Genomic DNA, 26,497 nt, shown 5'->3' with positions numbered 1-26,497 from the left:
GTTGGTTGTTTGCCAGGTCTTAGGCCTAGAGGTGTGTCACGAGGGTTGATAGCTGCATTTACTGTCTCACACATTCCATGAAGGTCTTTGTTCAGTGGCATGCAAACGCACCTCGTCTTTCCAGCAGTGACCTTTGGTCTTTCTCCTAATCTTGCACCTAACGTGAAAAAAGAGGTTTGAAAAAAGCCCATGAACATTTTTTTTAGACAGTCCTTAAAGTAAACAAACAGATGTCTCATGCTCACGAAAACATTTTGCTTCCTGCATTATTCCTTTGATTCCAGAATGTAGAAAATCCAATCCATGTTTAGCTAGAATGCAGTCATTACACACCTGACCTGAAACTAACAGTGACTGACGGCTGAAAAACAGTTACAGCAACGACAGCAAAAATTAAACTATGGAAAAATGCACAAAAATACAAACTGTCAAATGCATCGTCTAATACAATGCACGTCTTCTTAATCCAGCTGCTAGCTCAGGAACCCAGACACACTTTGATTTGAGCTAAAACAAAGTGTAGCCCTTCTACTGTAGCGCTTCCCAGAACAAGCGCTGAACACCGGTTCCGGTTCTCCTCCTTGAGAATTTGAGACCAGTTCTTTTCAAAGAGTTCTGCTGCTGTTTGAGGTCAATCGCTGAGATCAACATACATGGGCTGACTCTTGCATCCTGGGGTCACAAAGAAATAATGCAGTAGGGGGAATCATTGTGAGCTCAAGACATCGATTCGTGAGTATTTGAACGCCGCCCCCGCCCCCAGAAAACAACAACAACAAAAAAAGTTTTTCGGGTGAAGTATTGCTTTCACACCAAATGTGAGGCATTTCCTCTTTGAGCCTGCTTCATGTGCAACAGCAGTATTCTTACAGTTATTATTCCATTGTGTGCAACTGAAAATTTTACAAGCTGTTTGACCTCCAGCTGGCCAGAAAGAAGGTCAGCATGACCCCAAGAGGCCACCCACAGAGAATAAACACACTCAGGCAAAGCAGACGTTGGCCCAAAATAGCTCCACTACTCTCCTCAAGTGAAAACCAGGGGTTGGTTGTGACTATATTTTGCTCTCCAGCTCTCTGGTTTCTGGCAGCCACGGTGAGAGGCCCGAGGTCTCTCCTTCCCCAAGTCAGATTTATATATAACTGCAGAGCCACAAACTAATAGGAGGAAATGTTTACATCTGTCCTCCCAGGATCCAGTAGAACAATACCAGAGCAGAGGCGGGTTCAGTGGCGTAGATATCAGCATGGCGTATAAAGAAAAGGTCATCACACGCTCCAGTCCTCTTGACTGTGCAGCACAACACATCTTTATTGAGATATTAGTACTGTATTGTACTGTTGGGATGCTTCACTTGATTCATCTTGGTTAAGTCTTCATACAAAGGTTGGTACTAATAAAGACACTTATCAAAATGCAAATTTCGACAGTTAATGGTACAATAAGGCCGTTACGAAGTTGCTGAATGGACAGATATTATGACATGATGGCAGTGGTCATCTTTCCTTTAGAGGCAGACAGGAATTATTTATTGCAAGTAAGAAGAACTAAAAAAAAAAACAACAACAACAACACACACACACACACACACACACACACACACACAGTGGGATAAGAAGAATAACAACAGATCTTGTTCACTTGAAGACCTTTAAGTACCCTTTGGAGAAGGCAACAACACCAAAACTGCTGAGAAGCGGAGCACCACAACTGAACATGTTTTGCTAGAGACATGTAGACAGAGAGATGGCACGATACATCGTTACAAATCATGTTCATCCCGCTGACAAAAACTTTTGATAGAAACAAGTACTTCCAGTAAGTGTTCTTCATAATACAAGGCAAATGTAGGTAAGGCTTTTGAGTGTTGGAACATTTACTTGGTACTAACTATTCTGTTTACCAGATCTGTTACTCATGCATTTTTATTATCAATGCACACGAGGGGCGGGACAATATAGCGATACTGCAGTTTATAGCAATACTTCCTCTTGCGATACTGGCGCCTAACAGATATTTTTACTGCAGCTGGTGCTATGCACTTGTCATTATTATGTCGTATGAATTTCCCTCTCAGCTATAATTGCACTTTGACGGACATAGTTTTCATCTCTGTGGTAAAAAATACAGTACGTGAACAGATAATTCCAGCTTTTTTATTATTATTTCTTCAGTTCAACAGACACCATGAGGTGTCGTTGATTAGCTGTCTTCTGATATATTGATTATCGCAGGACCACTATATCGCGAGATAAATATCACATGGTGCCGTGATCCCAACCCTGGATGCACACGACTATTACTCTACGACACTTCAAGGTCGTGCACGTTTCCAGGACTCCATCGCACTCCGATGGCTGGCCCATGCGCTTCCTGCCTGGTGTCCTAAAACTAACGTACCACAGAGAGATTTCAGACGGAATGATTAACACTGGTCCCAGTCAGACCCACATTGAGATGATTTCAAATGCTTTGTCATTGGTTTGGCTTGGTCCCAGCATCTTCAATATCATCATTACACAGTGTTGGCCTGCACCCGAGTGACTTCAAGAACGGTGCAGTTAGCGCCCAGTATGAAGAAGAAAGCGTGACTGACTGAATGTGTGGACACGTCTCCAAAAGCATCACAGCACTGGGATCAGTTTGTCCCATTAAATCTGAGCAAAGGCGCGTTGGGTTAAAAACATGGTATGATTTATTTCAATGTGACGATTCAGTTAAAGCTAAAGACAACAAGAACAGGCAGGAAAACTAAGACTTATTCATAGATTATTTTAACACCAGACGTTCCTGTCGAAGACACATCACGGTAACTTTAGAGCGCCAGCTAAATGTAAACCCTGAATTCAGTGATCTGATTTGGTTATCTGTGAAATACTGTTCTAGTGGAATTAGTCTGAAGCCGTACGATAAGATCCATTATTACTCATCTTAAACTGGATCCGTTTTAAAAGAAGGAGTGGGAGACTTTGGCTGTATGAATCGATGTGAAGTAAATCGGGCCAATAATAACAGTCGCTGCCTGCTGGACAGATGAAGAACTGAATCCATCGCTAAGGACTGCAGCCGCCTCCCAAATCTGCACTCTGAAGCAACAAAATGTGCCTGAAGCCATCACAACTCATGCAGCCAAAGTCTTGTTAGTGGTCAAAATAGTAACAACAGATGCTCATCACACACACACACACACACGCACATGCACACGCACGCACAAACACAAACACACACTGCTGTTTGAGAAAATCCTGGCTGAACTGGTTAACAGAGCAGATGAACACACAGTAATGATAGGATCACAGTCCACCCCTCACTCCTCCCTACAAAAAGAATACAGCAACATTAATAAGCAAAAATAAACCCAGAAAGGCTACGTGGCATCCTCACAATATAGTGCAAGGTTTTTTGTCCTTGAAGGGATTGTCTGAAGCGGGGACGCCCATGAGGAGAGGGTCGTTTCTGGCGTGTTCATTGCAGTAATTCATAAGATCCGCAGAGGCCTTGGATACCTGTAGATCCCAAAAAAGAGAAGAAGTTTAGCAGCATTCGTGCAACCGGCTAATTCCCCGATCCACGGTGGGATCTACTGTTGTACCTTTATCCTCTCAATGCTCGCCTCTATCCTCAGCTGCTGCACCGTTCGCCGGGCGTGGGTGATGTTGTTGGAACTGTGAGCCTTCGAAGACATCCTGGGCAATCAGCACTGCAACGACAGACAATACATCAGCATGGAGCATTTATGCAACGGACAATTTTTCATCATCAAATAATGTCAATATTGACCTGTCAATGAGTAGTTTGGAGTATAAAATGTAGGTCATCTGCGATGTGTAACGAGCGCTTCACCCACAGCAGAAATAAAATCGCTCCATACAACACTGATAAATGTAATCCAGCATGCAAATGTGGTTGCAGGAACAAACTCCATGCGTGATTTCTCCCTGACTCAGTCTCTCTGACTAGTAAACAAAATGGTTAACACCCCCCCACCCCAGGGAATTATGATCTGATCAAAATAAGGAAGAGCCATGCTGTTTAGTACGCTGCCAACTTTTCTGCATCTTACATCAAAGTTAGCAAATAACCAGGTGACGAAGGAACAAGGAGGAACATGAAGTCAATGATTTAACTTTGGGTAATGCACTTGGATGCTGTAAATCACACGACTGCTTGTGCAAAGCCGAGTCAACAACAACTTCTTTTTCATGCTTCCTCTTCCTCTGCACGCCGTTTCTCAGAAGTGACGTCATCAACATCTTCTGGATGTGTTTGTTGAGTGACCACAGTTTCTATTGAGGAGAAATGTGTTGCGTGTGAAATGGGAGGTGCCTTTATAATCGGACAATGATTCATACATCTGTAAAACTCTGTGAGTGTACTTGTGTCCCTACCCATTCTGCAGAGCCCTGATGAATGTCTATAAACTGGAATGTTGCTTAAACACCCCACCTCCCCACCCCCAAATCTTACCCAGAGTCACCATGTTCAGTGTATACAACCACAGTCTGAGTTACAGGTCACTGCCACAGTGAAACCTGCATGTCACATAATGTGGGAGAGAAGCAGCAGTTGGACTTGCGATTCTGCTGCAAATCATTTACAGAGTGGAAGGACAAGCCCGGACACATCCACCAGTCCACGTGGGAGCTCTGCACTCTTCATTCCTTGCATTGCCATGTGTGTGTGTGTGTGTGTGTGTCTCAAAACAATAAAACACACATCATCTCTTTTGCATGATTCTGCAATACATATTTACAGGAAAACACAGTACTCTTCGGAGTACCTCTTCAGAGGTTCCTGGTGAAACAAACTAGAGAAGGTCATTGATTTAGGGTTACTGTTCTCCAAGCTGTTCAATCTGCATTCAGTCATTGTATTTATTGGAATCTCCAAATAGTTTTGCAAAAGGCACAGGTGAGTTCTGAGCTGAGTAACCTGGCTACAGGAAGTGCAAATAAATAGCACAATATGGGAGGCTGCTTGTAAATGGGGTGAGTGTGTAAAAATTTGTAACATGAATGAACTTAGACCGGCTATGAACAAGCTGGAGGCAAATGTTTCACAGTTTGTTCTGCCTGTCAGGATGTGGAGCATCTGAGGCTGATGGCTCTTCATTTGTTTCAGGAACAAAGAGCGAGGGGAAGAAGAAAGGAACAGCAGGAAGGGAGGGAAAATCTCTATTTTCTGAGTCTTCTTGGGAAAGACTGATTAAAGACTTGCATGTCTATTTTAAGATAAGCAATCATTCCATGTCAGGAGTGACTCAAAGAGCTAAATGTTATTGAAAAGAAGAGAGAGAGACATGACAGGATATACTGTGCTGTGAACAATCAGGCTCAGGAAACATTCCCTGCTTAGTCATGAAGGCGAGGCGCCGCAGGTGATGAGGGCGAGAAAATCCTTTCATCCCCTGGTGATGATTGAGGGACTTCATATCTGCAGGCTTAACATGCAACATGTGCCGCACGAGGAGTTTACAGTCAGAATCCCCTCTCACACAGAAACAACCCAACAATTAGGGCATTTTTAGATAATCACTTACTTGCATACGAGAAATTCTAAAACAAACCCCCTGGTTTAATATCAGTATTAAAGTGAAGTTTAATGGTGCCACAGTGTCCTTCCCATTTTGGATTTGCATCTTTGACACCCTGTTATTATTTGATGGATCATTTCATGGAAAAGTTCTGGCACAGGATAAAATCCAGACTCTACTTTAAAATGTGCATTAAAACACATGAGTGGAAAGCCAACTACTAAGGCTTGTCTATGACTGAAGTTGAAAACCCTAATATCCAAAATAAAGGACTGAGCAGAACCCCCCCCCCCAAAAAAAAACCAGGAGACAATAGCAACTGTTTGTACAGCTCTATGACCCTAACTTTTACAGCTGTGATTTGAGAGGGAATAAAGACTGAATTAATAGTTTTCTACCCGATGGCGCCTAAACATCCCTCCAAGCAGCATGAGAAAGTGTGGGAAGTGGCAAGTCTTAAACCCCACCGGCCCTCCCAGCAGCCCCAACTATGTCATCTCAAACTGTGCAGCCCCTGTGATGTGATGCCAGCTACTACCAGCACCACCAGTCTGACTCAAGCTCTCTGGGAGCGACTGTGTGATACACATGAGCACCAACATGGATGTAGGAGCCTTGCAAAAATGAAATAGACCACCCCTTTACAGCCAACCTCATCACAGCAGCCGGGACCACCAGGGCAGTGCCCCACTACTGTGCTTTTACCTTGCGGGTACAAACACACACACGGCCACACACATGTAATTCATCAGTAGTGTTCAAAGTGCCGAGAAAGAGGAGACATTATGACTCAGTGCCATTAACACCAACAGATGAAAAACTGTGTGTTAGATCAGATCCAAAGAAAACTCTTAAATTTGCTGTTGACGAATACAAACATAGTCCATTAAGTCTATAACCGTACAGTATGTGTGGTCTCTTTGGTGTGTATCAGGGCAGCTTCAGTAATAAACTAACACCCTGGAAATGAAGAGGGCTTAAGTGTTACCAGCTGCACTTCAGACCTGACTGACACATGATGATTGGATGTACAGTAAGATGCATCACACTTGTATTCCCTTCAATCCGGCTCCCTCCAGACAGACACGTCAGTCACTTTCTACACGCCTGTTGGTGGTTGCTCATACTATAAAAAGCACAATGGGCCCTATTTAAGTCCTCTGTAAGGCTCACAGGGCATGTCCTTGGGGCATGTTCCATCTATTCAAATTAGTTTAACGATGAATATTCTTGCTACCAAGAGGGTGTCATTAGTCTCCCTTTTTGGTGGAACATGAATGTAACGACTCACGTAGTGACCCGCCTATGTAGACGCAAGTTACTCTCTCAACATTGTGCCCTTTAAATAGCTGGAACAATTCTGTGCCACATTTAGAGCAGTTAGGGTGTTTCTGGTCAAGGCTGGAAACACTTTGTGCTGCCTCAAATAGGAATGTGGACACTCGTGAGCAGTGCACATTTGGTATTCAAACAAAGTGGGCACAGGACGGACGAGAAGATGACAACTGCACCAGCCAGAAACGAGCAGTGACACGTGTGCCACGACTTGCATCCCTCCGTGCCGAGCGTGAGATAGGGTTGACTGGGTTAGCACCTGCAGGAAACTTGTTATATTAAACATTAAAAGCCTTTCTCTGCACATGTAACAGCTAGCATCATTAGCATCTATAAGGTGGCAGATTTTGAAGGGAGAATTTAGTAACAGACTGAGATTTCTATGGCTAAATTAAAGTTCCTATTAAAATAAGGGCTGCTTATCATGCACATAATACAGATATAAATGTTTGTGCACAAAAAAACAACTTTCTCATTTCATACAATATTATTTAGAGTTGTCATTTTATTGCCTGTAATTCTTATGGTGATCCTATTAAAAACAACGTCCTGGCGTCTGTCTTTATATAGCAGTTGACAAGACCAGAGAATTGTGGAAAAGCGATATTTGGAGTCTAGACAGATGTCTGCTGCTTTGAACAAAAGAGAGTTCAAAGACCTGGGCCCCAGCCACAGACCAGTATATTGGTTGTTCTTCCTGGTGTACCAATACACACACACACATGCATGCACGCACGCTCGCAGGCACACACACACACACACACACCTCTCTCTCATGCTCCCCTCCCCCTGCAATCTCCCATTTTGCAAGCAGGAGTTTCCCAGTCTGCAGGCACAGCTAAAAGTAGCCTTCTCATACTCTCTGCCGCCAGTCAGCACTTTTCCAGCTGAATGAGAAACCGTCTTCTCCTTCCTGCTTCCACACGACCCTGCACTGCAGGCCGTTGGTGATCGGATCAGTGCCACTGTGCAGCTTTTCTATAAACAATGTTCTCACTTGGTTACCCTGTTTATCAAACTCAGTAATACTCAGTCATCAGTCCTGTTGCTGAGTGACTGTGTTTACGAGCCAGAGGGAGAGACTCGGCGGAGCTTCTGGGTGTGTGTGAAAGGGAAAGGGTGAGGCAGGGAAGAGATGGTGTGGGCAAGCACTTGTTCATATTGTGAGAACCACCAGAGTGACATCACTATTTTCCCACAAGCAAAAAGAAAGGAATCGCTGTTAGTGGCCGATTTCTTTAGCAGATGCTGTCATGCGGTTAACGCTGGAAGTCTCGTGCTTTGTTTAATAAAAGGAACTATTGAGACTTGAAGATAGACACAATCACCAAAAACAGCCTAAATCACCTTAAAAACTTCTCAACGTGTTAATATTGCTGTTACTCTGCATGACCCGACTCTCAGAAAAGTCCTATCAGCATGCATACTGCAAAAATATTGCTAATTAATTACAAGTTTTCTTTGCACCAAAAATGCTACTTATACAGTGAGCAGTAAAGGCGATGTATACGAGAGGCCAGGTTTATCAGCTGCACACACACAGTAAAGAGCAGACAGCTGAGGGAAGCAGAAAACTGGATCATGTTGTGGTTTAGGGGGAGCTCTGCTGAGAGGCAGAGCTGCAGCACCACCCCAGTGAGGCAGGTATGGCTGCTGAGATAAGTGGAGCTGACAGGACCCCACCCAGGCCACTGGCTGCACATTTAGAACAAAGAGAATACTGCGAAATACAGAGTCCTCAATCGTGATCCATTCTCCCTGTGTAAGCAAACAGTTCCTGGAAAGCTAGCAGGACTGTGTAAAGGTTAATGACAACCTGTCCTTGTTAAACATGCAGTAACGTAAATAACACGACTCTGTGTTATTTCTGTTTCACTCTGAAGAACATTCACTTAAACTCAGTACAGTACGCTGCCAGACTCTGACAAACTGCACAGTCATATAAGCTGTCTGGGGCTCAACAGGATGAAAAAACAAAACAAAACAAAAAAACAACAATCCAGCATATTGTAACACTGGAGCACAGTGTCTAGACAGGGGACTAGACTGGACTCATTTCTAAATCTGAGATTCATGCGCAATTACTTGAGACTCATTCCTCTCCAAATAAACTATGAATGATGCCTTGTTTCACCTGCAGCACAGACTAGAGGCCAACTAATTTTGCTGCAGCTAAAACAAGTTAACCCAGTTCATCATGAGCTCAATTGGGGTTGGACATTAGCACTTGCAATGCGCCAAATGCAGATCAGTATGCTCAAAGTCATTGTAGATGCAAATCTTTTCTTGGTCAGGAGCACTGACGGGACTGTCACCAGCTTATCAAACTCAACACAGAAAGGACCCACGACCTTCTTGCTGTAAGGCACAGTGGCGGGTAAATAAAAGTAGCATAAACAAACAAATAATTTTATAAGTTTCGCTTTAACAAGAAGACACAGGGCCATACAGCGGTACCTCCAATGCCAACTAGTGACCATCGACCCATGTAGCCGCCCTTCCTTCACTCTTCTGTGTTGCTGCACTGCGACCATGCAAGTGCTCACCCTCATCACAGCGTGCTGACCACGTCTGTGCAGCCACAGCTATGTCACAAGGATGATTTTCAACTCATGGATACTCGTGTGGGTGTGTGCGCGTGTGTGTGTACGCACGTGCCTTTGTATGTGCATGTGTCATCATCTGACTCACTGCACTGCTCACATCTACAATGAAACATTTTATGTTTTCATTAGTGACAAAATACAGTTAAAACCATTAAAGTGGCAATTTAAGAAAGTCCATCAGCTGCAGTGGCAGGTGATAAAAGATCATTTCTACCCTTAAAGTCATTTAAAAGCACTTTGGAATAAAAGACACAAAACTACAAGTCAAGTTAGATAAAGGGGAGCACATCAGTGAGATAGAGAGTCCCAGTAGCTAATCAGTGTGCTAAAACATGATGATACTCTGAACATGACTGACTGCAACAGCTGGGACAGATGAGGAGCAGCATGTGTGTCAGGGACTCTGCCTGCCCAACATAAGGACAGATAACCATGATAACACCACCGACAAGCAGCACTCTGGTATGTCATCCAGGATTTAAACAGAAGACAGACTTCACATGGTGATATGAGACACACTCATCAACACGACTCGTGTCGCCTAAATTGAGTCGTGCAGAGTTGAGCTGTAGCACAGATTTACTGCGAATGAATAAACATGCACCAGTCACATGCTTTTATGAGAAAGTGTGTTTTCACACCTTTATGGGAGCCAAAATTCTGTCCTTGACATATTCAATCTGTCCTCACGCAGCACTGATCCGGGTGGTAAAATATGGCTGCTGAACTGCTGAGTGGGACATTTCAAGCTAGCAGGCTCAGCCGTGCTATTGTTGAAATTGCAAAGGATCCGTTGTGTAATCCTAAATGTGGGTGCAGTGTGGTTTAAGTGGGAATGTAGTTTAAGTCTGGTGTAGGCAAGTGATGGTCTGATGGAAGCACGTGCACAAAATGAGTCAGCGTTGGAACAACGGAAACCCTTGGTCTTCAGATTTCTTACGTTAGTTGTCTAAGTATAGGGCTGACCTTTCCTAAGACTGGTGCCTGACAGGTCTTCACTCAGATTTGATGACAACTTCAAAGAACATGCTTCTCTCAATGGTGCACGCCTTAAAGAGAATGCACAGAGGAGGAACAGCAGTTTTTGGGAGCTGAGTGGGCGCGACAGAGCTATGCTAACACTCCCATCCACCATCATTCATTGCACTATGCTACCTAGCAGCCAGCAGGTCTTTGTGGATCTCCTGTCTGACTCTGGTGGGGATGGACAATAAATGTATTTCCCAAAACCTTTACCTATTGAATATCTTTTAGTATTCATAATAACACATTAAAGATTTCAATTGGTTGCAGCAAAGCAGCATCTCTTCAGCTGCTATTTGTTGCTCTTTTTTAGATAAAAATTTTGGTTAGTGTATTTTACAGGGCGGCACGGTGGTGCAGTGGTCAGCGCTGTCGCCTCACAGCAAGAAGGTTCCGGGTTCAAGTCCCGGCTCCATCACAGGATCTTTCTGTGTGGAGTCTCCATGTTCTCCCTGTTCCTGTGTGGGTTCTCTCTGGTACTCCAGCTTCCTCCCACAGTCCAAAGACATCAAGAGAGGACGAGGCTGATTGATACACTAAACTGACCGTAGGTGTGACTGTGAGTGTGAATGGTTGTCTGTCTCTATGTGTTGGTCCTGTGATGGACTGGTGACCTGTCCAGGATTAACCCCGCCTCTCACTTGAGGGCTGCTGGGATAGGCTCCAGCCCCCCCCCCCGCGACCCTTAACAGGAACAAGCGGAAGACAATGGATGGATGGATGACTTTTACAGGTGTAACACAGATGGACAAGTATGTGTTCCAGATGACGTGCAGCAATCTTATGAACTTATGACAATCAAGACATCAAGGAAAAGATAATAGGGCATTACACAAAGAACATGACAACAAAGGATGACGGCAATCATTGGGAGATACTTCTCTCCAATGATGAGCATTGTGCATTCCTTCCACAGGAGAGTCCAGACATAATGAGCCAACTGTGTGAAAGACTTTGTTGACACTCAAAAAGTATTCAGGACACAAAAACAGATGCAGACAGTGATTGTGTTATATCATTAGCAACAAGAGTGTGCACTAAAAATAGCCTGCAGGTCCATGTTGTTGTTGGCTGCTGTGGAGTGTCAGAAGCTAACTGTTACAAAGCTGAATGCCAGCTGGGTAGCATCCAAATGATCAAGGCCTGTGTAGTTTCCACTGAGGTTCCTAGGAGCCTCTGGTCCCTCAGTAATGGGCCATTATCACACCCAGAGCAGCCCAAAACAAACAGAGGCCTATGGCTGATAATGCCCTTCAGACGTCACTGCAGACGCACAGAGGGTGACATGCAAGAGACACAGGCGACATAGGTGGAGAGGCTGCCGGGCAGCATCCCTCTCTGCTCTGCCTTCTGAAAACAAACGGCATTGTTGTAAGAAACTGTACAAAAGAAAGCTTAGCATAAACCAAGAGGAGTTTGCTGGAAATGGATGCAGAGACAGACTGAATGATGGAGCAGAGAGACGAGGGTTTGTGACCGAGAAGAGATAAGATAGAGTGTGTGTGTGTGTGTGTGTGTGTGTGTGTGTGTGTGTGTGTGTGTGTGCCAGAGAAAGAGAGAGAGAGAAGGAGAGAGGGTTGAGGTGGAGAAAGCCAACCATGCAGCTGTGTGTATGTTGCATTTGGGCTCATGCCAAGAATCTGCTGCCGGCGACAGGAACGCCATAAGACTTAAAGCTATTGTGAGTTCTTTGCCTTTTCACCTCAGTCCGTCTTGCCTCTGAAAGCTACTATTCATGACGAAGGCAGAGAGATACCACACAATAGATCTCAATCTCTGGCTCAATGCTGCCCTGCCTATATGGAACAATAAACAAGTGAATTCAGTCTTTCCAGCCTCCACCCATCAGCGGGTCTGGCTGCATGTGCGTTATTCCAGCAGCATGCCAGGAAAGGTGGAATTGAGAGGGCCAAAGGTCCATAGTGTTGCAAGTTGGTCATCACTTCCCCCCTCCTCCTTGCTGGAGATGTTAAACAACAGCCTGCATGGATGAAATAATTGATAATGGCTTTGGACGTCATAGAACTCATTAGAAAACAATGTAAATGTTGTAAAGGAGAGTTTGTTTTTCAAGTGAAGAGGAAATGGGATTAGTCACACAGTGATATCGTGTGTGTGCACGTGTGAGAAAAGACTGCAAGGATCTGTGTGTTACTGTGTCAGAGTTTGTTCATGAGAAGATATCTGCATGTGCCATTTATGATATGAAGCTATGCATAAATTACTGATTGAAAGTGGTAAGATTAACAGTTCAGTGGTCTTTTGATCAACTGTATTAAACCCTGCAGTAGTCAAGCTTGCACAGCAATGTCAAAGTGGAGACAAAGGACTACATCAAGCACCATACATGCAGTTTGGAAATCAAGAGGAGGCACTGATCTTGTTCAATAGAACAGAAAGAAAAAATGCAGAATTTCTGCAGTCAGTTGGCTGAGAGAGGGAGAGAAAGAAAAACAGGGCTTTCTTTCTACATCAGCAGGAAGCAGGAATGTTCACCAGGTAAAGTGGTTAAATCTCACGTTGTATTGAGAACTTCTTTCCGATGACATTAAGTGATGTCAACAGTGACATCACTGCAATCCTCTATACAAATAAAATATGACTGAATCTAAAATTTAGAGGCCCTGACAAATATATAAAATATTACTCTCAATTACAACGTTGGCTTTCGATGATTATGAAAATAAGACAAGCAAGATAAAACGATTATCAGGACACATCGGTATAGCAGGGAGGATATTCAGTATGAGGCAGGTGGAAACCACAAGGCTCCAATCAAAGAGAAGAATAAAACTGATTCCGCTGTTTGGAATCATTTCTGAGTCTGATGAGGAAGGACGTGCATAACTATGTTATACAATGGTGATTTCAACATTAACCATAAAAAGAGGAGTCATTCATTTTGACCTAGAAGAGAGAGGAGGCAAACAGCTGCATACACATTTTTGAGCACTTTCATCTCCTGTTGCATGAGACATTCGTCAATGTTTGGCCACTGCCTCATTGAATCAGTGGACACATGAAAACTCTACTTACTCTGTCAAGGTGAAATTTATTTGTCTACAAAGTGTTGACCCTTGTCCTCACTGATCGGCGTTCAACACGTCCACTGATATCCAGTGTGGATATCATTTTCTGCTTCCAGCTGGAGCACTTTCCACTACTCGCGTGTGATCTCTGCACGCTGATGAGGGAAGGAAAAGAGGGCTGTAGCCATGCAGCACACACTCACAGTACCGACGACATCAGATACCTGAAACTGAACACCATCATTTGGGGGAGCTGGGCCTCGCATTATAGTTTCTAGGTCATAAACTACCCAGAAGACCCAGCACCGGTCTATTTTGAGCAACAGGGCACGCTCCAAGACACTCCGTAACTGGCTGGTCCTGCACAGTCCTTTCAATGACTTTCTCGTGGCTTCAACAAGCTGCACAACTCATCAGTCTTCCTTCAGCCTGCAGCATCGGTGCCAAACTTTTTCACTTGAAGGGCCAAATCTGAAACTTAATGGTGGACAATGGGCCGAAGTCAAACACACATTGTGTTATTATCAAAATCCAAAATGGTACTAAGATGCCACGTTCCCTAAAGGAACTTTTATTCAAACTTTTACAAAGCTGAAGAACAAATAAACATGACATGTTTCTGTGACAAAATGTATTTTCACAAGTTACTGCCATGACATGACATGCATGACCAAATGATATATTAGACTGACAAAGTGATACACTGCTGCCTGATCAAATTTTGCAAAAAGTATAAATAATCAGGAGTCCTACATGTTGAACGAACTTTTTTAACCTCACAAAAGGAAGCAGGCACAACTTAAGAGTGTTTTCAATATACAGCAATGATTACATGTAGCCCAGCACTCACTAATCCAAATGATCTGGATGTGAGAAGAGACATCTCTGAACATACAAGGGCAGGAATGACAGGGATGTGGAGAGCAGACAGATCATTGCAAGTGATCCCTGGAGACACGCTGAATGAGTGAGTGCATGCACGCGACTGCAAGAAAGCGATGAACAGACACATAAACAGGAACAAGTTCAAGTGAATACATCTGAGGTCTCGTCCTCACGAGTACCAGAGAAATGTAACAGTCATGCTGACAAATTTAGAGGAAGAATTGGAGCAACATTAACTAATGATAGATTCACATTTCCAAACTGACACAAGCAGGTCATGACATTCCCGCAAAAGCATCTCCCGCGCTACAGCTTCAAAGACCAGGTGACTGATTTTACGGTCGCATTATGACGGAGCCGAGGGTCTCAGTTGGCCTCAAGACCACGACCAGAGACAAAGAACTGGACTGAAAGCCTGAAACTTTGAGTCAGAGATTACAGAACCTGGAAAGAACTCTGTTCATTTGAGTTTTCTTGAAGTAATGAGAAGGCTAATTAAATTACCTTTTCAGCACCTAGCCCCATATCTGATAGACAGACGGACAGACAGATAGATATATCTTTTTCATATATAGATGGCTAAGAATGGAGCTGTACCTTCAGATTATTTGTAAGCCGGTACAGCATCATAAAGTTCCAAGTTGGTGTGTTTTCAAAAACCTGAAGAGCAATCAATTAAAACACAGATAATTTTACCACTGAGGTGAATTCAGGTCATGGAGACAGGAGTTACCTTGCTGCAAGTCAGAGGTCATTCTGGGTTTTGTTTTTTAAACATTTAGCAGTTCCAGACAGAGACAGAGGATGCATCATCGTGTTCTGGGAGACGAGATCGCAAATCAGATCTAATGAAATTAAAGCGGGTCACATAAACCAGCTGGGTGTGGCTACAAGATGTCAAAAAAAGCAAACCACAATAGTTTGAAAATGGCTTCAACTCAAATACATCAAGAGTAGTGTCAGACTCACTTTCAGTACACACACTCACACTCACACACACACTCAAAGAAGTCCAACGTGCTGTTACTCAGGAAATCTCATGAATAGCTGCTCCTCCCTTCAAACACTTTTCATCTAACAGTTTCAAAAAAACGTGTCAGCCTGGCTTTGTGGGTCAAACGGAGGCCACGTCCTCTGAAGCCCACCCCGAATCCCTTCAAAATTATGTTACCTCATGCTCCCTCTGTCTCCCTCCACTTCCTCCCCTGTCATGCTCCTCATTTCTCAATACAAGCGGGTCAACTTTGAGGTCAATAGGTCAACCTGCCGCTTCATCTGTGTAGTTCGGTGTATTTAAAAAGGGACCACACTAAGGTGAGGCTACACCAGCAAATTAACAACAATAATCAGGCTCTGATGACTCCAGAAGGCTGCCACTAAGTCACACCTGAAGGAGAAAATCAGCAGCAACATTTCAGGCTGAGGGTATACAGAGAAGCAATCTTTTCACCAAAATTCACGCCAGTATGAAATGCTTGTATTGCAAATCCTGGAGCTGATAACGCTCAGCTTGACAAAAAAAAACTCCCAACACAATCAGATAACTGTTTAGATTTCAAATTAGAAGCCCGAGAGGGAACACTGCCTTTTTGTTACAGTTCAAGAGGTAATTGCACAAGGAGTCACTGTACAAGAGCAATTTCTGGACAAAATGTGATGCCTTGTTCCCTCAGCGCAGCAGGCCAGAATAAATGACTATAAATCAAAGTCAAACAAAGCCCCGGAGCTCTTTAAGAATGGAGGAGTGTGAATGAGGCACCTGATTGAGGACACAATGAGACTGTGCACGAGGAGACAAGCTACGACTGTGTGCCTCGGCTCTGAAGACACCTGTTCCTGCTTGTCCTCAGCACAAAAACATAGTGTGGCATCAGACAAAAAAACGATGAGGCCCCTAAGAAGTTAGAGGCAGCAAAAAGGGGTGCACAAATATGTGTGTGCGTGCATGTGTGTACAGATGCATGTGTGTACAGATGCATGTGTGTACAGATGCATGTAGATGTGTCTGCTTATACTACAGGTATCAAAATCATTTCTAGGGTCATGCAAGGTCAGCATCAACAAATGTGCACACACACACACACACACACACACACACACACACACACACACACACACACACACGCCATTGTTTTTGGAGGCCAGCTTACTTCCTCCATAGACTCAAAGAAATGAGAGAATCCATCAAAGTTACACTGTTCCTTTGATTCACTCTCTCACAAACACAAATTCCTATATTCCGATATGAAGGCTCCATTTGTCACACTTTACACACATTCAGTAGTTGTTACAATGCAGACAAACTCCAACCACTCTTTTCTCTACCTGTCTGACAGGAAGCTGCTTTGCTGGCTAGACTCATTTGACAGGAAATGACCATACATGGACAAGTGCTTTTCTGAAATGCTGTGTATGCCAGAGGAAGTCCGAGGTGTGGAGCATAATGTGTCCTCACTGAAGGTGCGTCTTCCTCTGTGGGAGGACATCAGTTCACATTCCTAACACTTTACAGCACTGAGTGTATGAACCTTGAAATACTTGTTAGGGATAATGAGCAGCAATCAGAGAAGAGCACGATTACCTCCTGATGGATTCACAATTTAGAATATTGGCTCTGTGCAGCATTAACTTCTTTATGATGAAAGCATGCAATAATTATTATTGTCATAGTTATTAGTACTATTATTTTTAATTTTTAACACTATTATCATCATTATTGCTGTAGGTAAGTGAGGTCAGCCACCAACAACTAGTTGATGATCCTGTGAGTGTGTTAGTGGCCCTCACCTTGTTGTGGTTACTTTTGAGTCCTTTCAATAAACAAGCCAGACAGCAACATGATCTACAGGCGTACACATTACACACACACACACACACACACACACACACACACACACACACACACACACACACACACACACACACCATCTGAGTTGCCATGCAGGACAAATAATTGAAAACTGGCTCAGGTCACAGGTGCAACAGACACGACACCCGCTGCATGAGTCGACCTCTCTCTCTGTCTCGGTCTGTCTGTCTGTCTCTCTCTCTCTCTCTCACACACACACACACACACACACACACACACACACACACACACACAGTCTCGTGAGAATAAACAGATATGGCTATGGACAATGGGAAAGTTTAATAGAAGCAGTACAGTATGGTAGGACCACCTGGCAATGCCAGTGTGACAGATGGTGTATCTTGTGTGGTGTACAAGAGAAAAGACTTTGTGTCTGTGTGTGTCAGACAGACCATTTGGTCACGCACTCCGACACTCTGGCTTGAGAAGAGCAGCCTGACAGCGCCACTGTGTGGCAGACAGCAGTAACTGCAGGCTGGTGGATGATCCTGTTTATTTTCTTGAAAACTTTAAGATCAAAACTATGGCAGTGAACATACACATATGTATATATGTATGTATGTATATATATATATATATATATATATATATATATATATATATATATATATATATATGTGTGTGTGTGTGTGTGTGTGTGTGTATATATACACACACATATGTATATATGTATATATATACACACATATGTATATATGTATATATATATATACACATATACACATATATATACACACATACATACACATACACACATATACATATATATATATATACACATATATATACATATATATATATATATATACATAGTACTTACAGAGTACTATAATAATCAGTATCATTACAGACAAAACTGCAATTTCTGACAATGAGGTTTACAGAATTTGTTAATGTCAAATTATGTAAATGAATTACGTAAACACACGAATGACTCAAATAAAAATCCGTAACATGTGCTTGAAGGCTTCATGTCCTGTCAGAGACACTATTCCTTTGTAGCTACAAACGGCTGCTGGGCATTGAGATCCTGCTTTGACGTTAACCACTGAAGACCAGCATCAGACCACAGAGCAGAAGCTCATGGTCCTGCTGATCACACTCACAACTCTGAATCACTGTTAGCCTTTTTTCTGCTGACGTGTCTCACTACAAAACCTTCTGCACCATCCATCATCTGAGGGACATGACGAGAGACAGTGTCAGAGAGACAACACTGGTTTAGACTGAAACACCCCAGGATAAAAAAAAAAAAAGTTGTATAAAAAAATACTTTTGAATAAGTGTTAATAATGCTTAAACAGTGGAAATATACCTGACGCTGCATGATACTGACAGTATGAAATATTCTTATGAGTAGGACTTGTACAGCCAGCAGGTGGCAGTGTGAGGATGGCAACAACCCCAATATGTTATAAGGTTTTAGTTCTGTACAAGACAAGAGCATTTGAAATATACCGACACCCACAAAATGTCCATCACAACGAGGAGGTTTAGGTGACGTGTGACACATTAGAGCGGTCCAAAACCTAAAAGACAGAATTTATAGCAATAAAAGACATAAACATCTAATAAAACTTGACTTCTAGAGGCATGTGGCATAAACGTTACAATGGCCACACCTCTCAAAGCAAAGTAAGATGCAGTTGAGATTCTACTTTGACAGCTTGGTTGTAAGTATTTACAACGATGATGACCTCACTTTGATTTCTACATTTCTAGGGTTGTGTGACAGTCATACAAACAAACTGTGTGTACGCCCAACAACATGTGAACATTTGTGGTGTGGATAAATGACACTGGCTGATCCAGAGGCAGCACGAGGCGGCCCTCCCCGGGGGAGGGGGGGGCTCAGTGACAGAAGTAAAAGGATTATGGTTATCACAGGACGATCATGTAGAACACTGGAACAAACAACACAATAATAGTAATCTTATACAGGCATCCAAATCTTGGTTTGAAAGTTTGACCGTAACAGTTTTAGACTTACATTTTTTGAAGTGGTCGTTGAAAGGTGACAGAAAATGTTGATTACTGAGAGATCTGACACAGAGCCTCCATCCTCCCCGTTAACCAGCTCTGTAATCACTTTAGCAGCTCTTTTACCGATCCGGCGGGTTTAGACACACAACCTCAGATCAGAGTCGACGAGGAACTTCACCTTTGGCTGCAGTTTACAGTCTAAACACACCTGTCTCATCCGCTTCCTTCTACCCGTCTGAGCTGACCAGCCATGATGTGGTGACAACAGCACCACCTGGAGTGAGAAACTGGGACTGAAATGTCAGCATGAGTTTTTTTTTTTTTAAAGGTATTATTCAATTTTTACAGAAATTAATTGCATTTTCTGCTTCAATATATGTATGATAAGAAATATTTGATAGCTTACTACTAAATAATGACCGGATTACACAGTTATGTCAAGTTATCCATTATAAAATCCTGATTTGATTAAATATCCATCATTTGCCATCAATTAGAGCTGCTATAGAGCTGCAATTAATTGATTGGTCGATCAAAATAAATTACTTCAGTCTGCTTTTTCATGATAAATGCAAAACATCTGATTCTTTTTCCGTCATTTATAACAGCAGAGTCTTTGGTTACTTAAATTATAAGATGATCCAAATAAAAATTTGTTACATTTGGCGCAGGAGATTAGTGGAGCATTTCTCTAAATTTCTTGACATTTCATACACAAACAATTCACTGTGACAATACTTATCAGATTACAATTCAACTGAATATGGGTTTAGTGACGATTAAAAAAGGGGATGTATCAAATATTTGGCTCCAGATCAGATGAAAAATTCAGACGTTAATTTGATTCGATGAAAAGGAACAGACAGATTAATTAACAATAAAAGGAATCATTAGTTGCAACGCCCCTTAAATCATTTAGAAAAAAGGCAATGTGACACTGCTGAATCATCAGTGAACGATTCACGGAAAATAAAAGACCAAATAACTAAAAGTAGAGGGGAGCAGAAAGAAACGGAGCTCAAACAACTAACATCTTTCTGGGACAGACGTGAGGAAATAAGGTTTAGCTTTCCGCTCGTACCCACTTCAGGTGACACTTCCTGACTTGCAAGATGTCGACCTGATTAGCACCAAATTCTCATGAAAGCAGACTTGATCTGTCTCTATATTTCATTCATTGCACTTTCCAAGTATTACTCTGACTGAGAGTACGCCATAAAACAGCTTCCGAGTAGAAGCGTTACCACATTGGACTATTCTGAGCAAATCAAAAAGTTCCAGTGATGCTTGGTATTTTGTGAAAGCAAGTAATTTTGGTGCCAAACCAACAGATGGGTGTGACTGTACATCCGCCATGTCGCCACCACTCCTCTCAGTACATGTGCTCCTGGGTAGGGTGGAATTCAAGCAAAACCCAACCACTAAGGGCAAAGCCTTGTGACTACTGACGACAACAATGCAGGCGCGCATGCACACACGCGCACGCACACACACACACACACAGAGGAAAGACTACAGAATATCTTTATGTAAAAAAGAATCGTGGTCAGCCTGTGACAAAGAGATCTGTTCTTGTTAGTGTGCAGATTTTTTAAGAGGGTTAGAAATAAAAAGTTTGAAATCAGATTATTTCATGATGCCAAGACGTACAGAGGAACCGTTCTTGGTACAAGAAGATGCAGAACTGCAGCCTTTTACATGACGTTTTCTCAGTCTCTTCATCAGAATCAGAATCAGTTTTACTGGCCAAGTATGTTCACAACATACAGGGAATTTGACTCCGGCCGTTGGTGTCGCTCAAGAAATTCACAGAAGAAACATAAAATAAACATAAATAAGAGAAAGTATACACACCTATATAAAGAAGATATGTACAAAATATGGTCAGTGCAAAAACACAATTGTCCCGAACCGGACCGTCCACACACCCTTCACTCCAAGAGTCGCTCCATAAGAAGTCCCGGTCCGAAGCAGAGCTCACTCCTTATTACACTTACCAAAAAAAAGGTATCATATGGTCGAAGCAAACCATTTCCGTTTTGTCACTCAGTCGCTGTAGCGCCAAACCAAAAGGTTAGTCAGTTTGTTTTTAGGTCAACGTGTTTGCGGATGACTGAGCACACGTCTGGTTCGAGAGTACGTGAATTCGACATATTTCTGAAATGATGTGGCTGAGATTCTCTAAACTGACGCTTCAGGAACATTTTGCTGTTGTTAGCAGTTGGTGGCCGTGGATCACCATTAGCTTCAAGCTAAATATACATAGCTGGCTCTCTCTGCATGCTGGAGTCACAAAGACGTGATGCGGTCGTACAAAAAAATGTCTCTGAGAGCTGAAATCACTCATTTGTTCGTAGATAAAAGAAACTTTTTGGGTGAATTATCACCGTAAGGGAGATGGCATAAGAACTTTACAACACCCTCGCCTCGTCTCCGTGGTTACGTCGTTTGTTTAGCCGCATCAGGCCTCACTAAACATTCTTTTATGCTTGCTCATTAGCCTAATGAGGGTTTTGACTTTTCAACAGGCCCAGTAACTGCAGAACATCCAGGAGAAATGAGCCTAACCAATGACAAAAAAAAGGACTTTTTTTTTTTTTTAATTGGTGCCAAATGTTGTCCAAGTAAAGTGAATTTAGGGAGAAAGTGATAGTTTTGAAGTTTGACCATCACCACACATTCCCAAGTTAAGGCATTTTGAGAGAAATACAACTGATTTTCAGGGGGTTGTCCACGACTAATGTGAAAAAACTTAAAAAAAAAAAAGTATTATTTTGTTTTGTCTGCCAAGGCTTACTATTAGAGTCTAAAGCCTTCATGAGTTTGTCACTCACAAACAAGCTTACTGCTTTTGATCATTTTAGTTTACCTTCACTTAAAAGTTACAAGTCATTAAATTTGTGGAACGTTAAAGCCTCTCGTGAAAAGGGGGTGGGGCTAGAATGGAATGTCATAACTTAAAAGGCAGCAGCACAAAAACATTTACAACTCACTAATTACTAACCAATCAAAACAATACCCAACATGTAGTCTGGCACACAAGCAAAGGAAAGATAACCAGCGAGCAACAGGCAACACAGCGACACAAAGACAGCAGCACACACAAGATAAACAGCAGCAGCGAGAGAGCCGGGACACGCATGAATGAAACAACGGTAAGCAGCCTGACAGTCAAAACTGAGGACAGCAGAGGATTAGTAACAGTGTCTCCAAGACAGTTCTTTAAGGATAATTTGGGAATAAAATTGCCACATTTAAATGTTACAAGACACTCTTTGCTTGGAACATCGTTTCTGTGAGTGAGTTTACTTGTAACAGAAGGTCTCTGGGCATGCAGTAAATACGCATCGATGTCAACTCCACCAACGCCACAAGCCCTCGGTACATTAGTTAAACAAGACTGCAGGAAGCACATATATATTACACACACACACACATATATAATTTTGAAAAACCACAGTGACTCCAATTTGTTAAAATATCCCCAAAAAACGACCTTTAGGACCATGCAAACATTTTTTATAAGTTTGCTTTGTGCCTCCCCTCACTTACACTAGATAAGGTGAGGGCTGTCGGTCATCCAGGCCATGGTATCAGTAGGTGATGTGTCGTAGTCAACCGGACTGTTCCATTTCCCTGAAGGCCTTGTTGACCAGTGGTGTCATTGACCCCGAACGTCCCACATGAATGATTATTGGGCCAATGACTCTCATGTGACCTCAACGACCCTGAAACCCAGAGCTCACATGCACCAAATGTCTCTACGGAAGGTCGCACTCACACAGATTTGTCAAAGCCTGTAAGCCCCCACCAGTGACTTAGATCTGAAGAAGCCTCTTGGATGAGAGGAGGAACGTCGTCAAGGAAACTGCAACAGTCCATGTGGCTACAACACAGCACTTAAGAGACAAATGAGAAGGCGGATATCGTTCCCCCCTCTGAGCTGAATTAGGAAGCTAAGACCCACGAAGACTGACTGACCTCAAGCTACCTTAACACAACGAACGGCAGTGGACGGGAAGTGTTAGCACAGTTCATCAAAAGTCATGACACAGATGAGGATGGGGATTACGGTTGGCTAAGAGGTAATCATGACAGGATGCTAAAACTTCCAATCCCCTATCATTCATTGTGCTAAGCTAACTAGCAGTCAACTGGTCTCTGTCAGCCCCTCCTCCCTACTAAAGACAACAGTATCCAGCCACCTTTTCTGGTACTGAAACGGATGGCAAATAAGTGTATTTTCAAAACTTTGCTGTTTTGCTGTACTCCTATAAGTAATAATACACTGGTACAATAACCTTTGTGAGGACGACCCGTTTGAGTTGTAGTTATTTTTATAGGATTGGAGTTAGGTGAAGGAAGGGGCCAAGGAATTTCCACAAGTACACACTTTTGTGTGTGTAAAATCACTTGAAAGACAAAGAAGCAAGGACGTGCAGGTAGTCACACACCTACTCATACTTAAACTTGAAGTGCACCAGCACCGTGCAGACTTCAGTCACAGTCAACAACTCTTCTATTATAGGCAAATCTGCAACTGGGCAAAATCTTACACATTACTGTTAATATGCCAAGAGTCCATGTAATATTTCCTAAAATAATCAATGGAAATGTCAACGAATCACACATTGTTAAAACAAAACAAAAGATTTGGAACGGTTCCATACTATAATGGGTTCTTCCTTCGCCAATATTCCAGCCCTCCACACAATTTCATGAAAATCTGTCGGGTAGTTGAGGCGTAATCCTTCTGACAAACAAATAAACAAACTGCAATAAAAGCGTAAGCTCTTTGGTGAAAGCACCGGTAATGACAGAGCTGCGTGGTGAATCCGCAGGACTATGAGGAAACCGATTGTGGCAGATGACAGCTCAGACAGTAGCCTTCCTGCTGCACCAACCTGGCTGTCTGTCAACAACTCTCAGACAGAGCTGCCCAATCAAGTCGAGCAACATTCTGTGTCAGGAGATGCACGGCACTTCCAGAACAGCCTGTTAGCAGATAAGGTATTAAAGCATTGGCTACAGCTGTGTGTGCCACTTCCCACATGATCCTAACAGTCCATCCATTGTTCCTCCAGTTAAACTCATATGGACACAGATGATTAAATGGATCCTCCCCTCGGCCGCAAGCGGCACTGGGGAGTTCCCAGCCCTGTCTTTTTAAACTAATCCTTTCATTAAGCAAGTCACAGTTGCCATCTCGACCACCTAGCCCCTTCTTCCTGTTACTAATCAATTTACATGCATCACACATCACGTTAAATCCTGCCAGGGATCCAGGCTAACCTATTCACAACTCCAAAAGAAACAACCAAAGCTGCCGGAGTGGAGACAGGTAATGAGTTTTGAATCGACGTCTTTCATGTCAAAGGTCACACTTTGATCTTCGACAAAGCAAAAGTGCTCATGGATGTTACTTGTCAGAGAAGGAAACAATTTTTGCCAGTACAGGGGGCTAGTGTTTGCTCAGAGAAATGGCACCAGACAGCCTTATGACCAGACCTGACAGCATCACACAAGGCAGCTGTTCTCTTCGAACAGAACAAAAATAGAACCGAACATTCCTGCTACAGCCAGTGATGCAAGAGTGTTTTCATAAAAAAGATCCCCAACTCATTTTTGCATCTCCATAGTAATCTGAGGCACTTCCTCTTGGCTGGTGTCTGTCCGTCATAATAGAATACAGCCCTCAAAAACCCCTGTCAGCGTGAAGACAGGAAGTGTGTGTGATCCTCAGCTTCCACTGTGAGCGGCACAGCCCACTCACGTTGAGAGGAGCCTTTGATAGTGGTGGATGGGGTACTAATGAGTTGGCCTTATCAATTGTCCGTCTGTGCTCTGTTCTCCTAATGGCCAACGGAGAAGCTGATGCTCCATGTAAACATCTCGGCCACGTCCCTGCTCCATCATCTAATTGGTGATTACAGTGGTTTATTTATGTGCCAAAGTGCTCTTCTCCTGTTCTGGAACAATCTATTTGCTTTCCAAAATAAGTCATCATGTGGCAAACACAGTAGGTGGGGCCTGTTGGGAATAATCAGGACACAAGGCCCAAGACAGCACTGTGCTGCCGGGTAGACCTCCACCTCTCACCTGTTGAATGCATGAAAGCATAAATGTGTCACTTGGTTCACACACGCACGGAACAGGAAACATGGTTGGATCTGCTATTAGCTGTGGTGCCACACGAACGTCGTATAAACGGATGAGGACTGTGAAAGCTGCCAAGCAATGACAGTAAACGTTACCAGAGCAGAACAACTGTTGCTCCAGGCCGGTGTTCGTGTAGCAGTGTGCGGACTCATGGCAGTCTTACCTGGCCGGGGTCTAGTAGTGTCCCCTTTCACTGGAGCCGAACTGTATCCGTCAACAGACTGGGAGGAGACCTTTCCCTCAGCTCTGTCGCTCACGGCGCAATGTCACAACTAATGTGTTTACAACATAGACTGTCAAAAACCAGCCGGAGTGTAAATGAACCACAATGTCGACTTCAGTGCTGCCGAGTCGTGTCGTTTTCTCTCTTCAGTAGGCCGTTTACTTTTTTTTTTTTGTTTTTTTTTTTGCTTCCCACTACGACCAGTCTCCCTCTCCTTTCCTTTTCCTCCTCCACTTGAACGCTTTGCGACAACACCCGAATTTTGACGGGAGGAGAGAGGCGGACCACACGAAACACAGGCGAAACATTAGCGTCAAGGTAGCTGCTGTTAGCTACACAGCTTCCTCCTTGGACTTTCAAAATAAGACACTGTTTCACCCCCCCCCCCCCCCATCAACTTCTTAACTTTAGTCAATGTGTGTAATTACATGGCTTTATTATGATCGAATTCACCCTACGAATTTAGATTTTTGAAAACATTGCATACCAATACAAAGTAATAAATTGAGAAAATTCTACAAGTACAGTTTTAATCATTTAAGTGTATCATGGAATAAACCAGAGCACAGCCAGAGACCCTAAAGCTTTTGCACCCCTTACATTTTAAACAAAACCTAAAATCATGAGCTGTAAATTGTAAAGCACTGTGGCAGCTCTCTTGCAGTACAATGGAGTATCATTGACACCAGCACAGTTCATATTACTCACTCTCACTCCTCACTCACTCATCGTGTCCTCCACTTATTCCTTTCTATTAAGGGTCGCGGGGGGGGGGGGGTGAAGCCTATCCCAGCGTCTACTGGTGAGAGGCGGCGTTCACTCAATCCATCACAGGGCCAACACATATAGACA

The 26,497-nt window shown here is 43.1% G+C and overlaps 1 protein-coding gene across 2 annotated transcripts; it reads right to left on the bottom strand.

Moving 5' to 3' along the window:
- Window positions 1–1,281: 1,281 nt before the first annotated feature.
- Window positions 1,282–25,924, bottom strand: gng12a (guanine nucleotide binding protein (G protein), gamma 12a). Of its 2 annotated transcripts, none has more exons than XM_086203311.1 (3): window positions 25,586–25,924; window positions 3,593–3,700; window positions 1,282–3,506 (listed from the first exon to the last, which is right to left on the bottom strand). In XM_086203311.1, the coding sequence occupies exons 2-3, from the start codon at window positions 3,683–3,685 to the stop codon at window positions 3,381–3,383; spliced, it is 219 nt and encodes a 72-aa protein (XP_086059437.1). In that variant the 5' UTR covers window positions 3,686–3,700; window positions 25,586–25,924; the 3' UTR covers window positions 1,282–3,380. The 2 variants fall into 2 exon arrangements, with proteins under 2 accessions (XP_086059437.1, XP_086059438.1); XM_086203312.1 differs by lacking the exon at window positions 25,586–25,924 and adding an exon at window positions 23,934–24,123.
- Between the last annotated feature and the right edge of the window lie 573 nt (window positions 25,925–26,497).

The sequence above is a fragment of the Aulostomus chinensis genome, chromosome 5, assembly GCF_037954235.1.
Source record: "Aulostomus chinensis isolate RoL2024-O1b breed Wild chromosome 5, RoL_Achi_v1.0, whole genome shotgun sequence".
Classification (NCBI taxonomy): Eukaryota; Metazoa; Chordata; class Actinopteri; order Syngnathiformes; family Aulostomidae; genus Aulostomus; species Aulostomus chinensis.
This window is presented reverse-complemented; position numbering and strand designations above follow the sequence as displayed.